General features: G+C 42.0%; 1 protein-coding gene and 1 pseudogene across 1 annotated transcript; both read left to right on the top strand.

The window, feature by feature from the left end:
• The first annotated feature begins 2,883 nt into the window (after nt 1-2,883).
• On the top strand, nt 2,884-3,816 carry LOC118079227 (olfactory receptor 14A16-like). Its single transcript, XM_060281190.2, has one exon. The coding sequence runs from the start codon at nt 2,884-2,886 to the stop codon at nt 3,814-3,816; it is 933 nt and encodes a 310-aa protein (XP_060137173.2).
• A 5,959-nt stretch (nt 3,817-9,775) lies between these two features.
• On the top strand, nt 9,776-10,706 carry LOC132592943 (olfactory receptor 14I1-like; annotated as a pseudogene).
• Nucleotides 10,707-17,592: the final 6,886 nt, after the last annotated feature.

The raw sequence follows: 17,592 nt of genomic DNA, 5'->3' as shown, positions 1-17,592 counted from the left end.
TTCTGCCATCAAGGTTGTGTCATCTGCATATCTGAGGTTGTTGATATTTCTTCCGGCAATCTTAATTCCTGCTTGGGATTCATCTAGTCCAGCCTTTCGCATGATGAATTCTGCATATAAGTTAAATAAGCAGGGAGACAATATACAACCTTGTCGTACTGCTTTCCCAATTTTGAACCAATCAGTTGTTCCATATCCAGTTCTAACTATAGCTTCTTGTCCCACATAGAGATTTCTCAGGAGACAGATGAGGTGATCAGGCACTCCCATTTCTTTAAGAACTTGCCATAGTTTGCTGTGGTCGACACAGTCAAAGGCTTTTGCATAGTCAATGAAGCAGAAGTAGACGTTTTTCTGGAACTCTCTAGCTTTCTCCATAATCCAGCGCATGTTTGCTATTTGGTCTCTGGTTCCTCTGCCCTTTCGAAATCCAGCTTGCACTTCTGGGAGTTCTCGGTCCACATACTGCCTAAGCCTGCCTTGTAGAATTTTAAGCATAACCTTGCTAGCGTGTGAAATGAGCGCAATTGTGCGGTAGTTGGAGCATTCTTTGGCACTGCCCTTCTTTGGAATTGGGACGTAAACTGATCTTCTCCAATCCTCTGGCCATTGCTGAGTTTTCCAAACTTGCTGGCATATTGGGTGTAGCACCTTAACAGCATCATCTTTTAAAATTTTAAATAGTTCAGCTGGAATATCATCACTTCCACTGGCTTTGTTATTAGCAGTGCTTTCTAAGGCCCATTTGACTTCACTCTCCAAGATGTCTGGCTCAAGGTCAGCAAACACACTACCTGGGGTGTACGAGACCTCCATATCTTTCTGGTATAATTCCTCTGTGTATTCTTGCCATCTCTTCTTGATGTCTTCTGCTTCTGTTAGGTCCTTACCACTTTTGTCCTTGATTATGGTAATCTTTGTACGAAATGTTCCTTTCATATCTCCAATTTTCTTGAACAGATCTCTGGTTTTCCCCATTCTATTGTTTTCCTCTATTTCTTTGCATTGCTCATTTAAGAAGACCCTCTTATCTCTCCTTGCTGTTTTTTGGAAATCTGCATTCAGTTTCCTGTATCTTTCCCTATCTCCCTTGCATTTTGCTTGCCTCCTCTCCTCCGCTATTCGTAAGGCCTCGTTGGACAGCCATTTTGCCTTCTTGCATTTCCTTTTCCTTGGGATGGTTTTCGTTGCTGCCTCCTGTATAATGTTACGAGCCTCCATCCATAGTTCTTCAGGCACTCTGTCCACCAAATCTAAATCCTTAAACCTGTTCCTCACTTCCACTGTGTATTCATAAGGGATTTGATTCAGATTGTATCTTACTGGCCCAGTGGTTTTTCCTACTTTCTTCAGTTTAAGCTGGAATTTTGCTATAAGAAGCTGATGATCTGAGTTACAGTCCTGTGTAGGTCTGAGCAAAAATGGTACTCCTGTGTAGGTCTGAGCAAAAATGGTACAAATCTCTCTCTCTCTCTCTCTCTCTCTCCCCCCCCCCCATGAAACTTGCTGTAAAAATGATATAGTGTATCTGAGGATGGAAACTGGAGCCAGTGCATCCAAATCAGTTTGTGGGCAGGGTTGGAGGAAGGTGACATCTCTCTGCATCATGGAGGCAGGTGGCTGATGTGTTGTCATTTCCTATGCTGCACTCTGTTGCATAAGTTTTAGAAAGAAACCTACGGTTGCCCAGTTGCACTGTTTTCCGTCTATCCCAATGAGGACAATGGGGGAGGTGGATTACTCCACCTTATTCTTAGAAATGGCGTGCAAGGTAAGTTAAGATTCATGGAGAATGCAGATTCTCCCCCTCTGCAGAATTACCTTTCAACCAGTGTTCTTCTTTAACCATATTTACAGGTAGGTGGCTGTGTTGGTCTGAGGTAGTCGAAACAAAATAAATAAAAATAAAAAGCATCCCATCCAGCAGCACCTTAGAGACCAACTAAGTTTGTCATAGGTATGAGCTTTCGTGTGTGAACATAGGTTTGCCTTTCTGATGTTCCATTGAATGCATAACTGTAAGCAAAGCGTGGAGGGGGATAATCTCACACCATTCTGCACACATTTGAGAGATGTAGAGGCAGATGTAGAGATGTAGAGGCAGGACCGGCAGCAACAGCAGCAGATATGTTCTATGCCTATGATAATGTTTTATTCTCTTGTTAATTATGTTGTTTTAAAGGTGCATTTTATATTTGACATCATTTAGCAATGTTTTCTTTTGAAATGTTTAAGTTTTTTTTAACTTGGTTTGTGTTAAATACTGATATGTATTCTGTGGTTGACTTCCTTTTGCAATGTTTTATTTTTAAAGCTTTAAGATTTTAGTTTCCTGTTAATCATGTTGCCTTGAAGATATACTTTATATTTAACATTCTTTAAAAATATTTTATTCTTGATTGTTTTATTTGATGTTTAATGTGCTGTACACCACTCTGAGATTTTTTCTTTAAACTATAAAGCGGTAAATAATAATAATAATAATAATAATAATAATAATAATAATAATAATAAATGAATGGACACAGATACTCTCAGGACAATATCCATGCAGGGATAGCTCAGTTGGTAGACCTTGAGACTCTTAACTTCGGTCATGGGTTTGAGCTCCATGTTGGGTAAAAGATAATTGCATTGCAGGGGGTTGGGGTCCCTTCCAACTCTACAATTCTATTGTTCTATGGTTCTAAAACCGAGGGAGGGGGGGGGAAAGGGCTATCACAACATTTGCCCATTAATTAATTAAGCAAAAAATACCACTAGATTTGATTGTTAGATAAAAGGCACTGTGCTTAAATCTATCCAGTAAATCAACATTTGTACCCTAACAATCCTTATCTTCTTCCTTTTACAGGTAGCATGTTAATAAGCCCTATAAACAAAATGCACAATCTTACTTTTCTGCTGTTGGGATTCTCAGAGATTCGAGAACTACAGATCTTACACTTCTTTGTGTTCCTAGCATTATACATGATAGCAATCATAGGGAATCTCCTCATTGTTGCTGCAATTCTCCTTGATCACCACCTTCACACACCCATGTACTTCTTTCTACTGAATTTGGCTATGCTGGATGTTGGAACAATTTCCGTCATGGTACCCAAATCAATGGCTATTTCCCTCTCAGGCAGCAGGTATATTTCATATTTTGGATGCGTTGCTCAAGTTTTCTTTTTATATTTATTTGGAACATCAGATTTTGCTCTGCTAACTATCATGGCACATGATCGCTATGTTGCTATTTGCAACCCACTCCACTATGAGACCATTATGCACAAAGGAGCCTGCCTACAGATGGTAGCCATTGGGTGGGTTGTAGGCCTTTTTGCGGCCATATTGCATGCTGGCAGCACCTTTGCCAACACCTTCTGTTCTAATGATGTCAATCAGTTCTTCTGTGAAATCCCAAAATTACTGAAGCTCTCCTGCTCTGACTTTTACTTAGTTGAGGTTGGGCTTCTTGTTCTAACCTTTAGTATAGGAACAGGTTGTTTCATATTCATTATCATAACATACATGCAGATATTTTCCGCAGTGCTCAGAATCCCTTCTGTTCAGGGTCAGAAAAAGCTCCTCTCCACTTGCCTTCCCCACCTCACGGTTGTATCTGTGCTTATATTCACTGGGATCTTTGCTTATGCAAAGCCTCCAAATGACGCTTCTTCTGATCTTGATATTGCTTTTGCTGGAATATATACCATAATTCCTCCCACACTGAATCCATTCATCTACAGCATGAGAAACAAAGAAATCAAGACTGCATTGTGGAAACTCTTAGATTTGGGGACTTCTAAAACTCTATTTAGAGTTCTATAAAACTGCAATTCTATACCCTTCAATGTGCGAATGTTTTAATATGCAATTGATTTAACCCAGAATTATAACATTTGATAAAATAAATCATTTGAATTCAAAAGGCATGGGAAGGAATTGTTTCCTGTCTCAAGCATTAGAGAGCCACTGAAAGCCATTGTAGGCATTACAGAGCTAAATGGACAAATATTCTCATTCAGACTATTGCCGTTTCGATGTGTTAATATTTGGCTCTGCAATTTTTTACCTTGCACTATAAGCTTTTGGTAGAACATCTGCTTTGCATGTTGATAATCCCTGACATCTCCAGAGATGGATCGTCTGATTTGGATGCAGAAGGTTCTCAATTTAACCCTAGCATCTCCAGACAGTGGCAGGAATGATACCCTATCTGAAGACAGTTTACCGTGCTCCTAATTCTGTGATACAGAATCCCTCCCCCAGGTTTCCCCACAAAATTCTCCATGTCATTCATCGTCATTTCACCCTATTTTTAAAATTGTTTATTCCACTTACAACTGACATAAATACAGCCAACCTGCCATTTACAGATTTTCAATATGTGTGCAATTGCACAAAAGTGCATCACACTGAACCCAGAAGTGACCTAAAAATGTCACAGAAAGGGGTGCAACGAGGTGTTTCAAATACACATTACTTCACTTAAACGTGCAGTGCCTTGGAATGTAACCCCCACTTAATGGGGGTTGCCTATATAGAACAATCAAATGTAACAAATATTCATTCTAAAAAGAAAAAGTGTTGAAAAATGTGTAAATTTCCCATCAGAATTTTCAGTTTTACTGTAGTGTTCCTCAGACAGAATCAGACATTTTGATTGTGACCATTCTAAATTACAAAACTTATTTTTGATTAAAAAATCTATGATGTTGCAATCTTCCTTCTCTTATTTTGATAATATTCATTGCTAGAAACATTTCCCTTGCCATATTCCATCTTCCCATCAGTCACCCTGGAGACTGCCTCTACCTCTGGAGTTCTTAGGATCCACCTCTGGCTCAGTCTATTGGGATTTCTTCCCACTAAATAGTGCCATTCCCCACTTTAAGAGATACTGCTGTCAAAAACCCTTGCAGTTACTTTCAGGCTAACATAATTAACAGGAAACTAAATTATTATCTTAATGATTTCAAAATAAAACATATGGGAATTCACTGACTTTTTTGCAGCTCTTCTGAAGGAGTGGGAAAGTCCCCTATTTGGGGGAGGAACGGAAGCAGCCACTAACATTACAATTGCTGGCCATATAACAGCCTCAGTTTCTAAGCTCCGGCTTCCCTTCTGCAACAAGGGCCAGAAGGGGGCCAGCAATCCACCGCGATCTACAAACACATTGCAGGGATCGACCAGTAGATCACAATCGGCGTGTTGGACATCCCTGTCATAGACCATGCTCTCTGTATCCAGTATCCAGTAACTAGTTGTAATTCCACACTCTAACCACATATGCAACAAAATAAAAAAAAATTCCTTCCAGAAGCACCTTAGAGACCAACTAAGTTTGCCATTGGTATGAGCTTTTAATACAGGTAATCCTAATGTCCAGTTTGCACATCATGGTCAAATATGCAAACGTTATCAACTAACTAACTAACTAAATCAATCAATCAATCATACCCTCACAGCAATGTACATTAGACCGAGAGAATGTGACTGGCCCAAAACCACTCATTGAGTTTCATGGCTGAGTCCAATGGACATTGAGTTTCATGACCTTGGTCTCTTGGGTTGTAGTCCACTTAATATCTCTAGACCCCTTTACACATTTTGGAAAAAAGATGTAGAAGTCAATAAGCTGGGTGAAGGGGATAATCTTTCCTTATAGGTCTGGAAATTTATTGGGTTTCTTGTTAGCAGTCCTATGTAGCACTTTTAAGATTCACCCAATCAGTTTGCTACCCTGTACATACTTATCACAGCTACATTGCTCTTTGGTCACTCCTTCATGACCTTCTGCCAGCCTCACCAGGTCCTGTGAGCACCAACGGCCACTGTCAGAGGCTGTTATATTCAAAACTATATTATGTACGGGATGAGGCCAGGTGTGAGGGGGAGGGGGTTGTCCTGAAGCTGAGCAAGAAAATGTCAAACCTGCAATATGGAAGAAAGCAAATGGATCATAGAGAGGCAAGTCCTATCTGTAGCTGGTTTCCACAGTAGATATAGCACATTTGATCAATGTGTTGTTTTTCCTTATCTTATTCAAAAGTGTTTTAGCAACAAACCAAAAAACAACAACAGCCTGGGTGCTGTATTAATTGGTCTCACTCTCATTTGCCTTTGACTCCATTAACCAACAATGTCTATGGCTGTGATTGGAGGACTAGTTGTGTGCCCAGCCACGGAGTCCCTGTCCCCAGGGAGCCTAGCTGACTGGTGGGAAGAATGAATAGACATGGCAACTGTAATGGGATTAAAAGGCCACAACCTTATTAATTTCAGATGTAGGTAAACCTTGGCATAGGCATTGGGCGTGTATCCCTCTCAGCCCCCGGTGGGGAACCGAGGCATGACAGGGTATGCATGGGAGGAAGGGTCCATAGCAAAACACTCCTCCTCCTCCTCCTCCTCCTCCTCCTCCTCCTCCTCCTCCTCCTCCTCCTCCTCCTCCTCCTCCTCCTCCTCCTCCTCCTCCTTTATATACCACTCTATACCCAGATATCTCAGGGCAGTTCAGAGATGGAGCAACCCAAACGTTGGGGGGAGCTCTATGGCCCGCTGGCCAACCGCTTCTGGCTCTTTTAACAGGGTCCCCTGTAAGTCCTGCTGCTGGTGGGGGGGGGTGGACCACCACTCCACCCCCAAGTCAGAAGCTAGACTAAAGGATCCTGCCCAAGGACTAACCCGCCAAAATTGCGACTAGTGCTATCGGGAAGGCAAAACCTGACAATCAGGGGAAATTCCTCGAAAAACAGCAACTGTTAAGGAATCATAGGAAAGCCCACTAAGCTGGAAAGGAAAATGTTAGAAGAAAAGCAGAAAAATAACAGCAATGCTAAAGGGTGGGCAGGGTGGGTGACACTACAAGGCTGACAGTGAGTTGCTTCAGCCTAATTATAAGTCCGGGGAGCAGACCTGAGTGAAGTCTGCAAAAGTCAGGTTTGCTCCTCCAAGCTCCACCCCCCCCCCAGCCACCGCAGATTGGCAGAATTCAAATGGAGGGCCTGACAGTGCCCAAGATGCTCCGCAGTGGCTGGGGAGGAACCCAACAGTCAGGTCAAGCTGGCAAGTCTCCAGGGGCTTATGGAGGCACCGTGGCAGGCCGCAACCGCCATTTGCCGTGGAAGAAGGGTAAGTGGCCATTGTCACTTCGCTGGTTAAATGTTTGTTATACTCTAGCTCTCCTCCGATCCTTGCACTAAAATTTTGCATGGACTTGTGGGCTTCCTTTCAGATTCAATAGTTTTCCCAAGGGGTGTAAAACAAGATTGATTTTGGGCCCCACTCTTGTATAATTTCTACATAAATTCTTCTTCTTCTTCTTCTTCTTCTTCTTCTTCTTCTTCTTCTTCTTCTTCTTCTTCTTCTTCTTCATCTTCATCTCCTCCTCCTCCTCCTCCTCCTCCTCCTCCTCCTCCTCCTCCTCCTCCTCCACCTCCTCCTCCTCCTCCTCTTCCTCCTCCTCCTCTTCTGTGAAATTAGAAGCAGTAACTTTCAACAATGTTTTCAGATCAGCTGTGCTGGACCCTTGGGAGTAAGATCCCAAGATGACTAATAAGACTTAAAAGAATGATTCTTCCCATGTCTACTGGTGCTAATTTAGTGACTATTATCCTCATATATGCAGTGTATTTAAAGGCTGGGGAAACAGTTACATGCCCTGTGGCAAGTGCTGCAAGAAGGCTGAAAGAGCTTGGTTGAGAAGATGCTTGGATTCTGACATCTTTATCATATCATATCCAAAGTAGCTGGAGAGGAAATTGAATCTTATCATCAAAGGTTGTTGTTGTTTAGTTGTTTAGTCGTGTCCGACTCTTCGTGACCCCATGGACCATAGCACGCCAGGCACTCCTGTCTTGCACTGCCTCCCGCAATTTGGTCAAACTCATGTTCGTAGCTTCGAGAACACTGTCCAACCATCTTGTCCTCTGTCGTCCCCTTCTCCTAGTGCCCTCAATCTTTCCCAACATCAGGGTCTTTTCCAAGGATTCTTCTCTTCTCATGAGGTGGCCAAAGTATTGGAGCCTCAGCTTCACGATACTCATCAAAGGTATTTTAAAGCAATTTAAGGTGGTTTGGTAGTTTCCTTTTACTCTGATGTAATCTAGATGTGTCTATCAGCATTTTATTTTCTTCTCATCTATCAATTTTAAAGGGGTCTTACATACTCTTGAATGCTAATACCAGTCCTTATTAGAGTGCTCAACTTTAAAATGAACAATGACCACCCGGTATGTTAAACACATTCCTAATTAATGTTCCAAAGGCAAATAGATGTAGCTGATGGAGCTATATTGTATAATTTGTTTGTGATGTGTGTATGATGGAACTGGGCTGTGTTCAAATCCATTCAGTCTGTGTGCTGGAAGAAAGATCCCATTTAAGGCCAGAGGCCCCCCCCCCAAAGTAACTGGATAATTTGCAGTAGGTTTTTTCCCCCATGCCAGAAGAATTAAAGAGTGATGACATGAAAATCCATGCTGGCAGAAGTAGATTTGTGTTACATTTCATAGGGACACAAATCCACCCCAAAGCATTATCACCCACTGAAGTATTAGAGACATATATTGGCACAAACAGTAGCACTACTGGCTTGTGAAATTCATCAGGAAATTTTATGTCAGGGGTCAGCAAACATTTTCAGCAGGGGGCCGGTCCACTGTCCCTCAGACCTTGTGGGGGGCCGGACTGTATGAATGAATTCCTATGCCCCACAAATAACCCAGAGATGCATTTTAATTAAAAGGACACATTCTACTCATGTAAAAACACACTGATTCCCGGACCGTCCGTAGGCCAGATTTATAAGGTGATTGGGCCAGATCCAGCCCCCGGGCCTTAATTTGCCCACCCATGTTTTATGTCAATATAATGCATTCAATTTACTATTTATCAGTAGCAGACTACATTCAAAATAGGCTGTTGCCTTAGAATTCTGTCTTATTCGCAAACACATGTATACTGTATTACTTAGTTTTGAAAAACCAAGAGCACCTTTACCTCAGGATAGGAGTATGTTATAGTTTCCAATTTCAATACCTGACATTTCCAAATATATATTGACAGATGGTTTCAGGTTTGGGAGCTGCCAGTCCAACACTGTCTTCTTCAAGTGATAGGCTATCTAAATGCCATATAAAATTATATGTTTAATATCATGCTTATCTCTTCAAAGATTACTATAGCAGACGAGGGTTTGAATTAGGCCAAAGATCTGGTCAGCTTTCTAAGTGAAATTAATACGGTAGCAGCTTCCTTTGTGGGGCAAGGTAACTAAAGGAAGTAGTTAAAAAGCCCCCAGATAGCTTCAAGTTACTGTAAGATTACTTAGAGTCCCCCAAGCATGCAGACTGAACAGAAATAGAAAATATGAGTTAATATATAAATTTTGTAGTGAAGTCAGTGTTTGAGATACTTTAGATACTTTATATAATAACAGATATGCAAGCTTCAATTTACAAATGGACTATTTTGGCATAATATTTAATCTCAATTGTTTTTACACTACTTGATTAGCAAAATAATGTGGAATACATAATGAAATTTCAGGGAGCATTAAAAAAATGTTTGCTGCTTTATTCTTTTTTTAATCTGTTGGGAGCCTCCCAGAGTGGCTGGGGAAACCTAGCCAGATGGATGGGGTATAAATAATATATAATATAATATAATGTAATATAATGTAATGTAATATAATATACAGTAATATAAATCTCATTAACCAATATTAACACTTTTTAGCATCTTCCTCCAACAGAGAGAATGCAAATACTGAAGAAAAAAAATGAGCAATCTTACTTCCATGTCTACATTTCTGCTGTGGGAATTCTCAGATGTACGAGAACTACAGATCTTACATTTCTTTCTGTTCCTAGGATTGTACTTGACCACCATGACTGGGAATCTTCTCATTATTGCTGCAATAGTGCTAGACCATCACCTCCATACACCAATGTACTTTTTCCTAACTAATTTGGCAATGATGGACATGGGCTCTGCTTCTGTCATGATGCCCAAATCAATAGCCAATTCCATCATGAACAGCAGGTCTATTTCTTATTCTGGGTGTGTGGCCCAGGTTTTCTTCTATATGTTCTTTGTAGCAGCAGATTTTGCCATTCTAACAGTAATGGCACATGATCGCTATGTCGCCATCTGCAACCCATTACAGTATGAGGCAATTATGCACAAAGGAGCTTGTATTCAGATAACCGTCATTGTGTTGATTGCTAGTCTTCTTTTTGCCATGTTACACACTTGTAGCACTTTTGCAATCACCTTCTGTTCAAATGACGTCCAACAGTTCTTCTGCGAAGTTCCAACATTACTGAAGCTCTCATGCTCTAATATCTACCGTGTCGAAATAGGGGTTATTGTGTTAGGGTGTTGCCTGGGACTAGGATGCTTCATGTTCATTATCATAACATACATGCAGCTGTTTGCTACAGTGCGCAGAATTCCTTCAGTACATGGTCAGAAAAAAGCCCTCTCCACCTGCCTTCCCCACCTCACTGTTGTCTCTTTGTTTATGGGCACTGCACTCTGCCTATGCAAGGCCTCCCACGAATGCTTCTTCTGATCTAGATATAGCTTTTGCTGTGATCTATACTGTAATTCCTCCCATGTTGAATCCATTCATCTATAGCATGAGAAACAAAGAAATCAAGACTGCTTTGTGGAAACTCTTAGATTTTGGGCATTCCTCTAAAAAATAGATAAATATTTTCTTTGACTATCAAACCTTTATTAGGCATTTTACAAATAGAACCACAAGAAAAAGAGTCACATACAAAAGTATTTAAAATGCATACAAAGAGGCAACAGTAAACTGCATACACTAATTGTATGTATGTATATATATATTCTCAGGGACCCAGGTGGCGCTGTGGGCTAAACCACTGAGCCTAGGGCTTGCTGATCAGAAGGTCGGCGGTTCGAATCCCTGTGATGGGGTGAGCTCCCATTGCTTGGTCCCAGCTCCTGCCAATCTAGCAGTTCGAAAGCACATCAAAATGCAATTAGATAAATAGGAACCGCTATAGCAGGAAGGTAAATGGCGTTTCCATGTTTGGAAACCAAATTTGTGAGAATATCAAGACAGTGGGTGGCTCATAGACAGCAAGCCAGCTGTGTGGGTATAGATCTGAGTAATCCAAATAGATGGTACTTAGAGAAGAATTGTTTCAGATGTGGAGCCAGTGTTCATGTCTTCCCTATGTTGATTGTATTGGCTCCTCTGTAACTCTCTCAAGGTGGTGGGGAGAATGGGGTCAAGTCAACATGTGCACAGAGCAGTAAGACAGGATAGCAAGTCTTTCAATACTGGGGCATGACTGATGCCATGGCTGGTCATGGTTGTGGCCAATGCCCAGACACCAGCAAAGGAACTCCCCAAGACCTGGGCCCATATTGGCCCATTTCAACCTGGCCTTTGACTGGGAGGTAACACCCCCCATGGTTGCCATGACCAAGGGAAATTCACCACTGGCCAGAGACCAGGCAGGTCTGGCTGGCCAAGAAGGAGGCTGAGGGTTAGGATCTGTGACAAATGCTCACCAGGGAAGTGGTGAGAATTCATTATAGTAATCATATTCAGGCCAAGGAATACAATATAGCAAGTCACTATTTGCTATCAGCAATTCTTAAGAAGGCCTGCAGGTACACCAAATGGGGTTTATATCTTTTGATCTTTTGACAAATCTCTTTAGTAAGGTAAAGGGACCCCTGACCATTAGGTTCAGTCGTGACCAACTCTGGGGTTGCGCGCTCATCTCACATTATTGGCCGAGGGAACCGGCGTATAGCTTCCAGGTCATGTGGCCAGCATGACAAAGCCGCTTCTGGCAAACCAGAGCAGCACATGGAAACGCCGTTTACCTTCCGGCTGTAGCGGTTCCTATTTATCTACTTGTATTTTGACGTGCTTTCGAACTGCTAGGTTGGCAGGAGGTGGGACCAAGCAACGGGAGCTCACCCCGTCACAGGGATTCGAACCGCCGACCTTCTGATCAGCAAGCCCTAGGCTCAGTGGTTTAACTCTCTTGTCAGACATAGCACATAACTCCAATTCTAGCCAAAGTTAAAAGTTACATACGTATATTGGAACTGCTGTTTAGCTTTGATTTTCCTTATGGGTTTTAGGTACCTGATCCCCTTAGGACAGCCAAGGGTTGATCTACAGTTTTGGGCATGTGAAAAACTTCCCTGTATCCACAAATTTAGAAACAAAGTATACAGTTTTTTTAGTTAAATGCAACAATCTACATCATGGCAATCAACAATAAATAATTGCAAAAGGAATACATTTGCATCCACAATTAATTATTAGCTAATTAAAACAATTTGTATCTCAACCTACATCACTGAAACAAAAACATACATCATGCCTTTCAACCATTAATCTTTGTGTGTGTGTGTGTGTGTGTGGTTGAGGTGTGCTTTGTCTAGGGCTCCCCCCCCCCCCAGGCGGAACTAAGTTCTGGCCATAGCTGCCAAGTTATCCCTTTTTTTAAGGGATTTTCCCTTATGCTGAATAGGCTTCCTCACGAGAAAAGGGAAAACTTGGCAGCTATGGTTCTGGCACTTCTCAGGTCAGTGTCTTTGCCATTATAAGTGTAAAAGGTGAGTTCATGATGCGTTCCAGCCCCTTGTTATCTAGAAAAAGCGTGTTCTCCTATCAGGGAGAGCGAGGGTTGCGGCCGGGCCAAAAGATATTCCTCTGGATGGGGGAGGGTCTAGTGTATGTAAGAGCGTAAGTGATTGGGGGCTTTTTGGTTGCTGGGGCGAAAGTATGTTGCCATTTTGGATTGACAGGAGGTGCCCATTATATTCTCAGCATCTTGCAGTTCAGTTTCACTTTTGCAAAGTGTTTGAATCTCCTGCCCGCCCGCCACTTTTTCTGAAGGTTTAGCCTGACATTGCTGTGCCTCTCATGGGGTCGCCTTTTGCAGGGGCCCAGTAGGAATTTTGCCATTTGGTTGATTGGCTGTTGCCATTTGGTTTTTGCCTACTGCTTAGCAAATCATCACAACTTGTTAGGTTGGCAGTTAGTCATTGGTTAATAATTCCTGGTTGGTGGAGGGGTATGGTATGGAGATACCTACCCCTCAATAAAATGCTCCTCATAGAAGTATTCCGTTAAAGGAATCCTGTGGCTACGGCTCTAGTCCGTACACCCCCGCAACGGTATGGGGGCTAGGGCCATTACAGAGCACGAGCCTTGGGGAACATTTCTGGTCGAGGGGAGAGTGCCTGGAAAACAGCTACCTTCTCTCCCATGAGGTGTTTACTTGACTTCCCTATACGGATAGGGAAGTCGGAGCTGGTCCTGTCCCAAGCGGGGGGCAGAAGATTAACCAATGCCTAAGCCAACACTCACATTTTAAAATTGTATTTAAATAAAGTTGTGGCCAAAAAATTAATGCCAAAAACCCAAACAAAAATTATGTGAGTTATTTAGGGAAGATGTCTGATGGCCTTGGCAGGCAAATAGCACTACCTTTGCCTATTACTTCCAGATGTGAAACAAAAGAAAAAGACATGCTATGGGGTGGGGAACCTATGGACAGTCATTGTTAACATCCAGAGGGCATCACACGGCCTACTGGCTTGACTCCAGCTGGCCCGGGCCCTCCAGCCCACACGCTGGCTGGTCCTCTGGAGCATCGCTGATTATGGCTCTGCTTCTCTGAAGCAGGAACACATTAGCAGAGTGTCCGATGCAACGAAAAATGCACTGAGATTGTGTGTGGAAGGATATTTGCAGCAGTTTATTCAGACAAAGGAATAACATGTCTTCTCTCTGCAAGAGAGAACAACAGAAGCAAAATCAAACGCTATACAGCAGTTTCCCAGCAATTTGTGCTGGTACGTACACAGACATGTGACATGCAACAGTAACATGTCTGCAAACCCTTAAGGTGGAATGGAAATCACAACAGTCATGTGTTGTTGGAGTCCATGCCCCAGATAGCATGACCTATGGATAGGAATCATGAGAACCGTACCAGAACATCTAGAGGGCACAGGTTCATCACTTCTAGAGAGACAAATAACTTAGGAGAGAGAGAAAAATCAGTCTCAAAGGAAAACTGTGGCAAACTCTGGGATAGTCATGGGATAAGCAGAACTATATCATTGTGAATGGGACACTTGAACTTTGCACAATAATATTTAATACACATAACACATTCATTTGGTATAGCCTTTTGTTCCATTGAACTGAAAATTCTTAGAAAACTGGTTTCATTGCTGTGACCCAAAAGATGATGCATTTACTGCCTTCCTGGCAGTAACCAGAGAATAAAAATCTAGAAACAATTCTCACATTACAAAGCAGTTTCAGAAGAGCTTGTTAAACATAATATATCTTCCAGATGGTGGCCAAAGCAGGGTGTTCGTATATGGTGCAGTTCAGTGGCAGAGAGTATGCTTTGTAGGCAAAAAATAAATAAAATGCTGATGGTTGAATTTCTGGAACCTTAGGTGAAAAGATCCTAAAAATCAGGTTAGTCAGTACAGTGGTACCTCAGGTTACAGACGCTTCAGGTTACAGACTCTGCTAACCCAGAAATAGTACCTCAGGTTAAGAACTTTGCTTCATGATGAGAACAGAAACTGCACGGCACAGCGGCAGCGGGAAACCCCATTAGCTAAAGTGGTACCTCAGCTCTCGGGGGCTCCGAAAGGGAGAGCCCGCTCTTGACGTCTGCCAAGCGTCTGCCTCCAAAATGCTCGATTTGGAGTTTTTTGTGGGGGTCTGTCTCGCTGGGACAGTGTCCCCCTCCTTAAGAGCGCTGAGACTCTCTCTGCTGAGAGAATCTCCGACTTCTATGGCGCCACGACCAACCGCTGCGATTCCAAACCGGAATGTTTTAACAGATTTTACCACAGAAATATTAGAGGAGGGAAAAGTGCAGACTGGCATTTTGATGAGGACAACATTGTGCGGATATTATAAAAAGACACATTTCCAATTTCCAAGGAAGCATGGCCAGTACCAAGTCAATAATAAATTGAAACATGGAAGCAATTGTGATATTTTGATTTGATTGATTGTAATTCTATGCTACAAGATCCATCTGAAGAATGTAATAAATGTTTTCCGATCATCTGTGCTGCACTCTTGGGAGTAAGATCCCAAGATGGAAAAACAGATTTAAAATAACACACCTTCCCATGTCTGTTGTCGTTAGCTGATGCAACATTTAGTGGCTATTAAAGGTAAAAATCAGTTGCTTCTTCTGCATACAGAAGTGCCACAGGAAGGTTAAAAGTATTTAGTTGGGAAAATGCATAGACTTTCAATTTTTCAATACTTTGTACCCCAATGCAGCTGGACGGAAATTAGTTCTTACAAGTAAATGTATTTTAAAATGATTTAAAGCGGGGGTTGAGTAATTTTCTGTTGCTTTGAAGTAATCTAGGAATGCTGGTCACCATTTTCATATCCAGTCGTCTATTGAGTTACAAGTAAAGGTAAAGGTAAAGGAACCCCTGACCATTAGATCCAGCCGTGACTGAATCTGGGGTAGCAGCGCTCATCTCGCTTTATTGGCCAAGGTCTATTGAGTTACAAGTAGTCTCATGTATAAGAATAATGACACAGAGATCCTTACACTGTTCTACTTTACAGAATGTCTAACTTGTCAATTTATTTTTTAAAACCCTAATTGAACTAGCCTACCCCCCAAAATTTATTTGGAACTGGATCTGGGAAAGACAATAAGCTATTCAGCATGTTAAATCTAGATTTAAGACAGGTATGACTGGTCAGAGTTAACAATATTAATGTATTGTCAATAATTGGTGAATTGTATGGAGGAAAAGATTGCTGTTCACTAGGCAGTTCTTTAAAATGTTTGTTGAAAGTGACTGTACATTGTAACGTAAAGTCTATTCTTGAATAATTGTCCAGTGGGGAAATGTGGCAACCTGTTTAGGATGTATTGTCACCTCCTGGAAGAATTTTCAGATGACTCTGTGAATGTATGACTAGTCATGATCAACGGCTGTTTAGGGAAGTTTTTAATGTGTGTCATTTTAATGTATTTTAATCTTTGTTGGAAGCCGCCCAGAGTGGCTGGGGAAATCCAGCCGGATAACCTCACCTACTCACAAAGAACTGCAGCTGTTCTTAAAGAGCCAAGGTATGTTTTAATTTTTGAACAGTGAATACAAAGCAACATATGGTCATAAATCTATTATTCTTCATATTGATATTCATCATTCCCTATTTCTCCCCCAACATTGCTCTTGGGCTGATACTCTTTCGCCACTTTTTTGTTGCTTTTGGGAATAGAAACCCAGATGAGCCAGTCAGGGTTGATCCAAGATCTTTTGCTGGCTGAGATGAAGGATGACTTCCTCCCCACACTCCATTCCCTTCTTAAAGTCTAGATATCTTAAACCATATGATGGCAGCAGATTAGCAAAGAGGCAGGTCACATAGCACAAATCCACCTCTGTGCTCTTAGTACTTTGCTGCTGTTTGCTCTGTGTTCTACCTAGCTTTTGGTCAGTGCATGGGTTATTTTTTTTTTTGTAGATTTTGCTAGAGATCTTCTGTGGAAAATGTGGATTAAAAGGGGGGGCAGGCTATATGTGTACTTTGTATGCATGTTTTTCCCCAGCTGCTGCAAAAGCCTGCATAATAAGGACCCATAACTGAGTAGTGAGACCCTATGCAACACATATAAGTGTGTGCAAGTAGCTTCTCTTTCTGATGCTCCATCTAATGCACAGGTGCCAAGGGATGGCTTGAGGAATATAGAATCATGTTGCAATGCAAACATTTGTGAGTCGATGCCCAGTCCCCCGCTTTATGCTAAAATAAGACAAATTGACACAAGCATTTTAGGTTAATAAGCTTAAAAATGCCACAACTTTATTGGTTACATAATGTGAGTGGTGTTGGCTTAGGCATTGGATCCGAACTGACTATATTTGACAACTGCCCGCTCTGCAGGAAGTCACACAAGGGTTAACAAGCTGTAGGAGGAGCTGGTTGATGTAAATCAACTCGAAGCTTTCTCCTAGAGTCACCGGAGGGTCATGCCATGGCCCTAGCCACCACCTGGGCATCAGACAGGAACCACGACCACTAGTCCCCTTCAACAGGTCCATAGCAAGGTCCATAGCAAGGTCAGGTGTTGAATGCATGAAAATAAGAGGGAAGGAGGGAGATCCGTGTGTCCAGGAAACAAACAGGCTGAGCCACAGTCCTGCACTCATTTAAGAGTGGCAAACCACGCCCCCCCCAGCCAGCCATATTGGCTGACTGCGGGCATGACACAGGCCAGGGACTCTGTGACACAGTGGGCTATCCAGACCCCCTGTGAAGCGTGGGAAGCGAGATCCACTCACAACCCCTCCCCTCGGGGAAGATGAGAGGCTTTGCAAAAGGTGTAGAAGGGGAATGAGCGGACATAGTGAGTGGACAAAGAACCATCATATTGTTTTCCCAATGGGAATTAAACAAAGGAAAATGAGATGCATTTGAATGTTAAATTAAAGTAGCTATGTTTAAATCAAACTGGTTAATCAATATTTATATGTTACAAATTCTTGATTTCTTCCTTGTACAGGCAGCATGTGAACAAT

This window comes from Zootoca vivipara, chromosome 12 (assembly GCF_965207765.1).
Source record: "Zootoca vivipara chromosome 12, rZooViv2.hap1.1, whole genome shotgun sequence".
Taxonomy (NCBI): Eukaryota; Metazoa; Chordata; class Lepidosauria; order Squamata; family Lacertidae; genus Zootoca; species Zootoca vivipara.
The sequence above is the reverse complement of the archived record's forward strand: the minus strand, read 5'-3'. Positions and strand labels throughout refer to the sequence as shown.